Below are 13,412 nucleotides of genomic sequence, written 5' to 3' on the forward strand. Positions count from 1 at the left end.
TTTCAGAAAGGCAATTTTTTATAGGTGCCAAATTTTCATGAACTCTGTTTATGTTCCGTATGATGAAGTTCCACCTTGTGGAGGAATACCACATGCACGAAGTAAAAAGAAATCACGTTTCCAACAACATGCCAGAATTTCGGCACTGCAAGAGCGACAGTGCTATTCTCTCTGCCCGGTTCGTGTGCTGCTTTCTGTGTGCACATGCGCAGAACAGCCAAACACCACGTCGTTGGAACTGTGAAGCGCGCAGTTCCAAAGACTTTTGTACCTTTCTCAAAGTGGAGGATGGCTACTGATATTAAGCTTAAATATTATGTATTGTAAAAGTATAAAGAAAGAATTAAAGACTAAAGGGCACACTATATTAAATATTAAAAAGAATAATAACTGGAAATAGGGGGTGCTGCAGTTCCACAGTGCTTATTACAAGCCGCCACTGATGAGAACAATTGTTTTGAATCTATTATTTAAGTGATTCACAGAAAATTTTCATCAGAACAAAAGAAACAAAAACACAATTGTATGTTTGATTGATTGATTTGGGAGTTAGATATCTAGTTAAAGTTAAAATATACATGTGATGATTTATTTAATTGTAGATAACTTTATATTAGATGAGATCTTGACTAGGGAAAGCACCAATTCACTTTTTCATTTTACAGTTGATATAACTTTGCAGGTGATAGCTGTAGTGGATTAGCAATGGTTTACTGCATAGTTGTAACTTGGACACATTTACCGCAAAGGTGGAATGATGGACTTGCAGACAGACGTGGCTGAATCCAATTGTTATTTTTATTATTGTATAAAGTATTTTTGGAGACACAATATCTGCTTCACAGAGAATTCTGGGCACAGTCAGGGCCGGCGAGTGCTGACCAATATAGGAGCGCTGCGCAATATAAAGGCGCCCACCAGCCGACCACACAGAGCTCTCTTTTTTTTTTTTTAATGCAAAAGCATGTCCACTGACCGGGGAAGAAAAATAAATGTATTTTGAACGCTACACAGGACAGGGACCATGGGTGTTTGCACCCCTCACCTTTCCTCACCAGCCCACACAAATACCTTGTCACTCATCCATCAGTCATTAGGTACAGTTTCACACAAAGAAGTTCGAGTTTCAAAAGCAGTGGGAATTCACGCTGTGAGTAAGTTTAATCTAGGTAATAATCGTACACCCACTACACATGCAGACGTTGTGCGCTACTCAAATAACCTTCAGCGCACCTAGTACCATATAATGGTCATTTTCCATGTGTCTAGAAAGCCATGTTACGTATCATCTACACGTTTTTTCTTCGTATTTATTGAGTGGTTGGCGAAGAACATTTTCAATGCATAATAACTTTGCTACTATTGGAAAAGAGAAATCCACTTGATGAAGTATGTACTTATTTTATTTTATTTTATACAATTTCTTATTTATTCTTATTTAATAGATTTTATTATATTTTTATTTAATATGTGTGCAGTGAAATACGGCTTTTTTTCAAAAAAATTCTCTGAGGGTGGGAAAGAGGGGAAGTGATTAACAGTTTCTATGAGGGCAAATTTGTCATTTTCCCATATATAAGAATGAACACAGGTGCCAACTTTTCATTTGCTTCACGGGAGTTGGAAAAGGGGACAAGATTTGAATGGATGAAAATTCACAGGTCGTATAGAGGATTTATTTTCCTCTTTTGTGGAAAAGCGGGTTGCAAAGTTTATAGTCTTCCAAATTCTCACTGTTTATACAATTTATTTAAAGAATAGATTCCCCAATTAAGCATCTTGGAGTGTTCGTGCATGTGTTTGTACAGAAAGGTTAAAGAGCTATAAAAAGCCACTTGAAGAGCTTACCCATTAGGCACATAGGCAGGGGGGCATGAGGTAAAGAACTGAAGTTTTCTATTCAGTTATTTTCGTAAAACATTGAAAATCTCAATTAGATTTTTAATATTAAGCTAACTTCTGGAGCTTCGCCCTGTACCCTGCTGGGGAATGCTGTATCAGATTCCCTGAAGACCTTGTCCTTTTCGTTATTGATTGAAATTTCAAAATTTGATTAATTCCCTCAAGCTAAAAACAAAATTGTCTACATTGGTCATTTAAGCTTGGGTTTACAACACAGAGTAGAATTCATGCCAGTTGTAAATATTAGAAAAACATTTTGCACTTTCCTTCTCTGAAATTTTTTGGTTACGTCCCTGGTACACATGGTTCCCCCTCCCTCTCGTGCTTTGGAGAAAATCTTAATCCGCTCAACTAGAAAGCATTTCATATGAACTTAATTTTAGGGGTATTTTGAATGGTTATTTCTTCAAAATATATGAATAGTATTTACATAGAAAATTGAACTTCAAAATATCACACAAAAATAGTTCTATCTGTTGCTAAGACATTAGAGGTTGTCTTCCTCCATCGGGGAAATCGAGCTGTTTGTTGCCACTATTCCATGACAACATCTGTTGATTCCAACTTGGTGAGAATTTTGGAGAAGTGGAGTTTGGCTGCGGACAGTCCATTTTTAGATATTGTCTATGAATTACATGTTCAAACATGAGTGGTTTTGGCTGTGATGCCTTTTACAAATCTGGCTTTTGTTGACAGGTGATATATTAAAACAAATACCAACAATGCAATAAAACATTGGAAACATTTACAAGATTGAGGATAGTAATAAACAAAAATCAACATTAGAAGTTCACAATAGTTCAATTATAAAAGGAGATGTAATAGTACAATGCGACATCAGAAAGAAAGATATGTACAGGGGAACGACAACTTCACGTAAAGCTGTTGAATGTGCTGGGGGAGATGTTTACAGGGGATTATTATGTGGTTCACGTTCGGTGTAAGCTGGTATCTGTTTGTTTTCGGTCCCATCGTGGTGGTGTAAAAATACATTGAGGTAAGATTTAGCTGGTATTTGGTGAGAGAGAGGTATCGGGATCATTGCACATGGAGCCCTTGGCAAGCATTTAAGTTTGACCGATCACACGGTCAAACTTTTCCTTATCATTTGATAGAAAGATGCTAATTCTTCCCCAGCTGCTTGAAAAAGTTTTATGATAAAGTTTTTTTTTTTTTTTTTTTAGTTTTGCATTAGATTCATTTTTTTTAACTTCTCATCTTTATTCTATATTTATCAGATGTCATGGTTTATTTTAAAAGAAAGATTAGATATTTAATATTTAGAATTGAATTTTTTAATTTAAATTTCGGTGTGAAATTTGCCTGCCACTGAAAACGAAATCTGTGAGGACATAGATGCAAAAGAAATTATAGAAAAATTTGTAAATATGAAATACAGAATAGTAAGTTATTCTCGATAAACTGTTAAAAAAATCAGCAAATGCTTTCTTTAAAACTTCTTTCTCCTATACAAAAATTTTAAAAGGGGGTGACATCAGCTATTTTGCAGGCAGGCGCCGGATAACCTTTGCGCTGACGCTGGGTACAGTATACACCTCACAATTTTAAAAACTTAGCACATCTTTATACAATGGACGACCTGGGTGCCATGTACAAGCTAGAGACCGAGACAGCAAAAAACGCAGCACAGTTGGATTGCAGCAGTATTTATAATTAAATTTTTCCTTAATCCGATTGGCTAAGAACAATACACAATGTAGAAGCTTAAGATGACATAATGCAGAATTAATTTTCAGATATCACAGTTTCAAAAAAGCTACTACTGTTTTTAGAATAGAGAAGGGGAAGTGTCCAAATTAAAAGAGGAATTAAGAGGCTATTGCTAATTTAAAGTATAATTGAGAGTTATCGTAATATCCAGAAGAAACGCCGCGGCGTTTACGTGTTTAAAACTTAAATTTTCAGCGTGTGCGGCGTTTCTACCCATGCGGCATTTAGGTGCACTAAAAATAAAATATTTTCTATGATGGTCATTGTGCATAGTTTGGATGGCCTTGTCATTGTGCATAGACTGGTGCTGTTCCCACACAAAAGACCACTCAGTTGCTTTTTGGGAACGTTATTTTGTTTACATTCTTTCCCTTGAACCGACCTACATGCCTTATTCACCCTAAAGGAGATCTCAGAGCAATAACATTCTTCCCCCTTTCAAATCAACATTCTCATCAGTTTGAATAGTCTCTCTCCTCTGCCATTGGATGAATCTTCCAAGATACATCCTCTCCCCACCCCTGCCTTTTCTACAATTTTTTTCAAAGGCAGACACGACTCCACCTGCTTCGCAATAACGAACTCTGATGTATTTCCCCTTCAGCATGAATGGATTTTTCTTGGCATTCTGCCAGATACAGATCCCATCAGTTTGGGTACAAGTACTTGTTGAATAGTTTTTAAGTAAGAAGGCAGCAGAAAATTTCTGAAAATGTCCCTAAATAGCACAGAAGCTATACTGCTAGTTTTAAGCATAATGTAATTTCACGTGCTGAACAAATTGGAAATCAAGCAGCAGCTCGAGAGTTTGAAGTGGACGACAGATGTATTCGACGTTGGAGAACTGAAAAAGAACTTCTTAAAAATATGCCACAACAGAAACGAGCCCAAAGAAGTGGTACTGTAAAGTAGCAAAATCTAGAGGACGACCTTGCAAACTGGATAAAGGAGCAACGAGGACAGGGAATGGCAATTTCGACTGTAAAAATTCGCTTACAAGCAAAATTTATAGCAAAACGAATGAACATAAATGATTTCGAAGGAGGTGTAGCCGATTTATGAAAAGAAAAATTATTTCTGTGCGTACTAGAACAACAGTCGGGCAACAATTACCAATGGACTGTCAGGACAAAATGTCATCTTTTCTAAAATATGTGACTGTTACTATTGACAAAAAAAAAAAAAAAAACTTCTTCGGTCACAGATAATAAATATGGATGAAACACCATTAGCTTTCGACTCTACTGCAAACAGAACTGTTGATGAAACTGGTGCAAAACCTGTATCTGTGTTTATGACGGGGCATGAAAGAACGTCATTTACATGTGTGTTAGCTTGTGCTGCAAACGGTGACAAGCTAACGCCGATGATCATTTTTAAACGAAAGACTATTCTGAAGGGAGATTTTCCTAATGACGTAATTATTTGTGCAAACGAGAACGGCTAGATGTGTGAAACAATTATGCATGAGTGGTTATATGGGCACGTGATATGGTTATATGGGCATGTGATAGTGGTTATATGAGTGGTTAGTTTGGCAGTGTCATATGGGATCTTTTTTCCAACCAAAGGGGTTATTGATAATGGATTCCATGCGTGCTCATTTCTTTGAGTCAGTGAAAACCAGATGTCAAAAATTGTCTACAACCGAAGCAATAATTCCTGGTGGTTTGATAAAATCTTACAACAGTTAGATTTGTCAGGTAATAAATCCTTCAAAGCTGAAGTCGGAAAGCGGTGGGAGTGTTGGATGAGTGAAGGATTGCATACGTAAACCAAAAGCGGTAAATTGCGTAGAGCATCTTATGAAGAAATTGCAAAGTGGGCAGGAAGTGCGTGGAAATCGGTAGAAACATCGTCAATAATAGCAAGGTTCAAAGAAGCTGAAATTATATCCTTAGATAAAGAGACTGTAAACCAAGAGGATGAATGCGACGATCTGGAAGACTTAGATCAGGATTTACTAAATTTTTTTAATTCAGATAGTGAAGAATCAGATTTTGATGGCCTCATATGATGTATAGTTTGCTGTAATTCGTAAGTAAAATTAAAAATTTCCTTTTGTCATCCAAATTTAATACATTGTTGTTCCAACATTTTTTATAATATAGTCGGAGTATTACAAATATGGACTTTAGTGGGTAAATATAAGTATATACGTGAAGGTAAATATATTTTCCGCATTTCTTACCTTTAATTTATTTTTGAGTTATGGTTTCATTTCATGCATTTTTCTTAACTGATATGTCATATATCAGGACTTAGGTTGAGTTTTTGCATCTATATGGCCCACAACAATGTCACGCGCGATTTAATATATTGCGGCATTTATGCTGATGCTGCATTTCTGTGCAATTTTAATTTTTTTCCCGCCATTTTTCTCGAGTGCGGCGTTTACGCTGATGCGGCCTTTCTTCTGGAAATTACGGTACATATTTTTTATCTTGTACATATGTATGAGTACATCCTCATGAAAAGTTACCAACTAGCAACTTTAATGAATTGGGAAAGAACAATTGTTTGGCTATCTGCAACAGCTTATAGGCATTGTTTTATTCATGAATATTAATAAAAAGGACTTTGATTAAAAAAAACAAGAACTTTTATGAGGGGTAAGAATCAATAAATCTCAGTTCAAGAAAATCCTGCACATGCAGTAGCTATCTTGGCATACACAACTGTAATACTTCCCCATCTGGTTTCCTTCAGTGCAGCAACTTTCCTAAACATAGATGTCATTAATTCCTCATACATTTAATATTTTCTGAACAGCTCTACCTACAACCAAACTTTTCTCTTGCTGCAGGGAATGCTTTCACTAATGCAGCCTTATACATATCAAATTTATGTCTCACTGCTGGGCTTACCTGATAAACACTTCCCAATGCCTCTTAACCAACTCACAACTTTAGAACAGACACTGCTATGTGAATGTTCTGCTGCTTGCCCACTGGTTACAACAGAAAGTGGTTTTCCAATCCTTCTAAAAAAGTCTTGAAGTTCTACCATTAAAACTGATACTTGGCTAGCTTCATCACATTCCATTTACTATATATCCAAACTCATCCATCAAGCTTACCCATACACATTCAATTTGCAACCTAGCAGGGGGGGTTAAACTGAAAGTTGTTGAGTCTTCAAGCATACCCTATTTATGTTGGTCACCACTGTATGAAATCCTGAGAATTCCATGTAGACCAATGGATGATCTATCATCCAGGATTGATGAAACAATTATAATGCAGGTCAAAATCTAAAATAAAGCTTTTGATTTAAATTTAACAAATGCACAGCCTATGCTTTACAAAATCAGTTGTTGTTGCTTGCAGGATTAAAAAAAAACAAAGTGTTAAAGTAAAAGTAATTGACAGCTGGAAATTTACCAAAGCAGATTCCTAAAAAAAGCTTTGGCTTAAACTTCTTAAACATGCAAGCAGCTTAGTTAACAAAATGCTAAATCCAATTTAGGTAATTAATATCAGCTACGAAAGAAACAGCATGAAAGTCAACGTCACTGCCCAAAGCTGACTTCATTAATTCTCTATTCAAAAAAGAAATTATAGCAAAAATAAAAAAAATGCGAGTTAACTAAAAATGTTACAAGGTTATCACATTTGGTGCACAATCTTCGACTGGGATGAAATTAACAGGGAAGTAATATATTTACTTAAAAATAAATTCATCTAAAAATTTCAAGGTAAAAGCTTAACTAACTTTCATAAGCATTTCTTGCATACATTATCTGCAGCATTAGGAGGGTTCATCATTTCCTCCGTTACACTTTTACATTTCAAACACGGTCACAGGAAGCCATGTCTACACATAGTTAGAAAAAAAAAAAGCTTCAAATAATTTTTGGACATCATGATGATGATAGCCATGAATTTGATGGTTTCGGATATCACAACTAAAAGGCACAATTTTTAAATTAATGGGAGTTCATGAAGAAGTGATCATAAATGCAGATGATATAACTATTGGGAGAAAATGCCCCATTCATCAAACAACGGACGACAAAATCTGTAATACGGTTTTAATTCCAAGAAATATCACTACTGATAGTGAAGAAAGTGATAAAGAAGTCTCTGAGAATGAAAAGAATTCAACTGAGAGTTCAGTGAGAATTCTTGAGACGGCAATTACAGAACTTAAGCAGTGGAACATTTCACCTCAACAGAAATTTTGCCTTTCCAAAAATTAAAAAGAAAAAGAAGTATTAGGGTAAGAAATAAAACAGTTTAAATAATTCACATTGACAGAAATATTTAATACAAATAAATACCTTGCAATTTTTGTAATTTTTTATGGTAATAGATGTTGCGTTATTTTATAACCTATTTTATATTTTTAATTTTACATCATCTTAAGAGGTTATTGCATCTAATGACAGTCCCTGCTATACAAGACTTTTCTGAGAAATGAGATTCTGGTAGCACAGGTTTAAACGGGAGGTTTCTTAGAAAAAAGAGCCTACTGGAAGCGAAGTCCTGCCTAGCTATGGAAACGATGTAGTGGCTACGCAGGATGTTTTCAAACCTCACCGAAAATGTCTCGGCTGGAGATCAATTCCGGGTAGAGAACAACCAATCAGGTGAAAGTTCTGCTTCTGAAGGATCACGTGATCCCAATCGGAACGATAATCAATTACTGTTTCACGTTTCTAAGTGAAAATGGTAACCTAGCTACGTGGGTTTGCTGGAAACGTGCAGGTGCCGAGAATTGTCCCTTTTGACATCAAGGCCTGCATAGCCAAAACATAATATGATTGGGACCTTCGAATTCAAATGATGAGCTAAATTCCAGAAATTTTCGCCATCCAGAATCACTAAATGTCCTAAGAATTTCGGACCACGGACTTTGTCCTGTATTCTATTTTTACCACTTCCAATTATTAAAATCAATTTAAATTATTTTTTCAATTATTACTTTTGCATTATTCATTGCAAAGGTAAAACATATGACTACTAATCTGAAGTACTTGCTTTCAGCTGCTGCATTCCTGAAGATAAAAGCCAGAGCTATGAAGCTCCACCCTAGGTCTCATTCGTTCTAGTATGTAATTATAACTACATTTTTCCTCCCACACACAATATTTTTATTTTTTTTTTTTTTTTCACAAATTACATGTCTTCAGATTTATTTATTTTTCCTTTACCAGATGCATTTGCTTAAATTCAATTACATGTTCACTTATATTCTTAATTCAGAGTTTCACAGTATTCTTTAATTTATTTTTTACCATAATAATGAAGAAAAATTATTATTATTATTTTATTGTGCTCTTTTTCTCCAAGAAGAAAAAATTAGCTTATCGCTCTCTACTAAAATTTAAACTTACATACTTTGTTTTGATATACTTTAATATTCTTTCAAAAGAGCAACTAACAAAACAATTTTCTTACAAGAATTTTGGAACAGCTTTAGTATTCGTCCTTTTGGCGATTTTTTGATTTGGCGACAAACTTCGGTCGCCAATGTATACCCAGCTTTGAAGATCGGAAAAAAATGGCGGATTGTCAACAAAACCCGATCTAGACTAAATAACAATCATAAAAAATAAGCTCTTAATCAGAATAAACAGTCTCTAATTTTCAACATTTCTAGTACTGCTATGATAAATTCTTGAAACACTACCGTAAATGAATTTATGGCAGTAATTATGTTATGAGTAATGAAATTTACAAAAGGTTAATATTTTAAATTACAAAACATAACATTAATGTATTAAACATTAATATTTTAAGTAGTTAGTTAATATTTATATTATATTAGTACTTAGCTAATATTTAAAATTTACAAAAGGTTAATTTTTATGTTATGAATAATGAAATTTACAAGAGATTCATAAATGCATTTCAAACTAGTAGTATATGTTACTTTAGTTTCTTAGATTCTGTTATTAAAAGAAAATAAAAAAGTATTTCAAAGTGAAGGAAATCAAATTAAATTATAATGAGCAAGTTTTGTAGCAGCGTTAGAAATACTTTTTAATGATTAAATTTTGTAAATGGTAAAAATATTAAGAAGTGTGTATTTTTTAATCCCTAAATTTATTACAAGTAATTTATGTTTATAATTTAAAAGCTAAAATTAAATTATCATAATGAGTAAATTTTGTACCAATGGTAATAATACAACAATCATCATAAATGATGATTTCTGTGAAAAATTCGAACAGTCATTGGAATCCACTAGTGTTGGAGTGATAAGCCACTGAACAGTGGTAGTTCAGGGTATATGGCTATATGGGAGTTTTTGTGGTTTTTCGTACATGTAATGTGAATCTGAGCCAGTTTCTCTTAAAAAGTACTTTATGAAGGCATCCTTCTGCTAGCCAGCATATATATTTATTTTCTATTCATAATTCTCTTTTATTTTCTTATTTCTTAATTCTAAATCTTACTTCTGAAGTGAAGAAGTGTTGCATCTATAGGTCGAAAATTATGGTCAATATGTTTGCAAAATCCTGTTCAGTTTTGGACAGCATTTAAATAAAATAAATAATTTGTATATGATGCAAACAAAAATGCATTACACTATTTCATGTAGTGAATAATTAATCGGCACAAAGTATAATGTAACATTCTTTACTTTGTAACCAGAGTTATTTTATGCTTGGGATCTTTACTATCAATTTCATCCATCCATTTTCCCACCAGAATCTAAATAAAGTTTTTAGTTTGTAAAACAAACCATGTTTTGCCTTTCGAGGCCACGTTACTAGGTTGCTAGATAAGATAAGATTTGTAGCTTCAGTCTTGCATTGTAATTGCCGATAGTTGAATTCCACGCCGTTTAAGTTTTTAACCAACTTTGCATTAAATTGATTTATTTGAATTTAAATTTTACATTTGAACTTAATTGTTATCATAAGTTATCTTGCCACAAGTGGTTGACTGAGTTGTAAGCACAAAGTGTGCCTTATGTTCTGTACATCTAAACTTTATAAGAGAATAAAAGTATATCTTAATAAGAATATATCTAAACTTTATAATAATAACATTTAAAGACATTGAAATCAGTATCTAAGTGCTTGCCATGTCGTCAAATTTTTATATATAAATTGTACTCTTACTTTTATTATAGAGTTTTTATTACAAAAAATTCAGATTTCTGTTAGATAAAATGTTTAAGTAATGTAGAAAATTGGCATAAAATTTAAAATAAAAAGTCGACTGTTATGTCAACATAGTATTAATAAAAGTAATAATACTCAGTGAAGGTTATTCATATACAGCTATTAGGTTGTAAGATTTACAAAATTTGAGAACTGTAAGTTATAAGCAATCTATTCCATAATCTAAGCAACATTATATTTTGTACAGTCTGTCAAATTATAAAAATGTTATAAAAGCAATAATTTTGGTCCTGATTTGAACCTATGAATTCATGCAATTACACATCCCTATAGTTCTAATATGAGGCAAAAAAGTATTTTTAGACCATGGTAATTTTGATCTCCATAGCAAAGGAAACACAAAGAGTTTACCTCATGCTACCAAAAATGTTTTTTTTTTCTTGGGGGTTGGAGCTTATAATAAATAATATGCAGAGTTGACATATGAAAAAATGTCAAGACTCATGTGATGTAATATTAAAAGCATCAGTTTTAACTATCAAATTTTAAGCTTTTTTAAAAATATTTTAATTGCGCTTTCCTAACACAAACGGAAAGTTACGTGGACAGAAATGGCGGCATGTTTTTTAGCTCAGTATTTAGGGTTACCAAGGTTATCATAATTTTACATTTATCGCTCCAAAATGTCGCCAAACAAATTTCTTGCCAAAAAGGACTAATACTAAAGCTGTGCCAGAATTTTTTTAATGTAAACTTAACTGTTCATTTCCCAAATCCTTTCACAGTTATCATAAAACAAAAATAGAAGCAATTTCAACAACATACGCGGATTAAAGAAATGGAAAGTTACAATATGATTCGCAACTTTACGAAAATTTCAAAATCACTTGAACGCAAGATAGCGTTTAATATTGTAGCGAATGAAAAAAATAAATAGTCAATTTGTCGATAGTTCCAGATTCCTCATTAATGTGGATTAATAATACTACCAAGGATACATATTTCTAGAACTTACACAGTAGACAAGTCAATGTACATAATAAAGCATTACATAAAAGTTATACGTACCTAATGTCAATGGATCTATTGTAGGTGGCATAAACATCATATCATAAATGGGTCGACTAAAGAAAATCAAACCTGAAATTCCTAACACACCGAAATAGAATATTTTTGGATATCGATGGCTAAAGGGTAGTTTACGGGCTCTTTTATATATTGGTTTACGACGTCTAGGATATTCCTCCATACTTCTTCATACAAAATCAATTTTTCAGTTTGTTGTCAGCCGAGATTTATGTTGTTGCCATTTTTCTTCTTGTATAAACAATACCGAAATATTTTTAAAAGTAGAGATTTCTGGGAAAAAAAATTACTTTTATTTTTATAAATTATGATAATATTACCAAATGTATTGTGTTTTGTGCAACATAAGTTAAAATATTGCATATAATGTACTGCTGGAAATACAAATTTTTATCTTTAGTTAAAATTTTAAATTTCAGCTAAAAGCTCTAAGAGAAATTTGTATGACCAGCGAATCATGATTGCTTATTTACGACCAGCGATTCATGATTGCTCATTTTTACATGCCTTCACGCATGGAAAAGAATTTATTATTACTCACGCTATTTTCTATGCATCAAGTATTCCGCATATTTTTGCATATTATTATGATCTTAAAATACTTTGTACTTACTTATTTATTTGGGGATTTCTTTCTCTGTATTTTCTATCCTTTCAAATAAAAAAAATAAACACTGAAAGAAATAAACATGCTTTATATAAAAATATTTTCAACGAAAAAGACGCAAGTTAACCTGAAAGCAGACGATGTAGAATTTGTTTCGATATCATCACATGACTATAAGTTCACAAAATGAGATAAATGGTCTTGTTTTTAATGAACACGCATGTGTACTATTATTGTCGATTTAAGTGATTGTGATCTAGTTGTACTTTCATTTTTTATATATATAAAAGTTCTTGTAACTAAACAGATGGCCGGTCCGCGTTTGCTTTTATTATCCAACTCTAAGCAACACGGTGGTGATTACTTTGAATGGTGCGCTGAGTATGTGAAATCATTTTTCACGCAGTAAGTAATTTAAGATATATCACTTATGGCAGAAAAATTTTATAGTTGTACTTTTAACAATATTGAGCTGATTTTTTGAATTAGTTGCTTGTTTTATTGAGTGTACAAACAAATCCGTCGTTAAGCTGTTTGCCACCCGGTACAGTTTATGTTGCTCCGAAATTCTGCCGCACAGTGCGTTAAAATTTGATTCTCAGTTAATTTCTGCGACCTGGTGCGGCTGCAATTGTACCTGTTCTTAATCTGACTGTAAATTGGATTATTGGTTAATCTCTAGTGGAGGATACGTGATATTTCCGATTATTGGTTAATCTTTAGTGGAGGATATTAATATTTCGCCTGAAGTGGCCAAAGTATGTAAAGTACCAATTGTATCCTCAATTGAAGATTAATGAAGTATTTATTAAAAATAATGCTTTGTTAATCACAGATAAATGGTTATATTCCATTCAAGAATTGAGAAAAATTTGTTGTATAATCCTGCTTGATTGTATTCTATAATTAGCCAGGTGGAAGAAATAAATTGCCATATATCAATGTCTTATACAGCTAGGACCTCAGTTTCTAGGAGACATTGCAAGTATACATGCTCAGTAAATGATA

At 33.2% G+C, this 13,412-nt stretch overlaps 2 protein-coding genes across 2 annotated transcripts in view; one reads left to right on the plus strand and one right to left on the minus strand.

Annotated features, from left to right (window-relative positions):
- The window catches only part of LOC118193446 (uncharacterized), a 111,645-nt gene extending 99,627 nt beyond the window's left edge, over positions 1–12,018 (minus strand). Inside the window, exon 1 of the mRNA XM_035364537.2 lies at positions 11,780–12,018. The gene's annotated coding sequence lies outside the window, so the exon portion shown is untranslated. The remainder of the gene's footprint in view (positions 1–11,779) is intronic.
- A 515-nt stretch (positions 12,019–12,533) lies between these two features.
- LOC118193445 (alpha-aspartyl dipeptidase) overlaps positions 12,534–13,412 on the plus strand; it is a 29,872-nt gene continuing 28,993 nt past the window's right edge. Inside the window, exon 1 of the mRNA XM_085814134.1 lies at positions 12,534–12,809. Coding sequence (XP_085670260.1) covers positions 12,625–12,809 — 185 coding nt within the window. The 5' untranslated portion in view covers positions 12,534–12,624. The remainder of the gene's footprint in view (positions 12,810–13,412) is intronic.

The sequence above is a fragment of the Stegodyphus dumicola genome, chromosome 3 (assembly GCF_044657685.1).
Source record: "Stegodyphus dumicola isolate Sdum_Otavi_A_Nest chromosome 3, ASM4465768v1".
In the NCBI taxonomy this organism is placed as follows: domain Eukaryota; kingdom Metazoa; phylum Arthropoda; class Arachnida; order Araneae; family Eresidae; genus Stegodyphus; species Stegodyphus dumicola.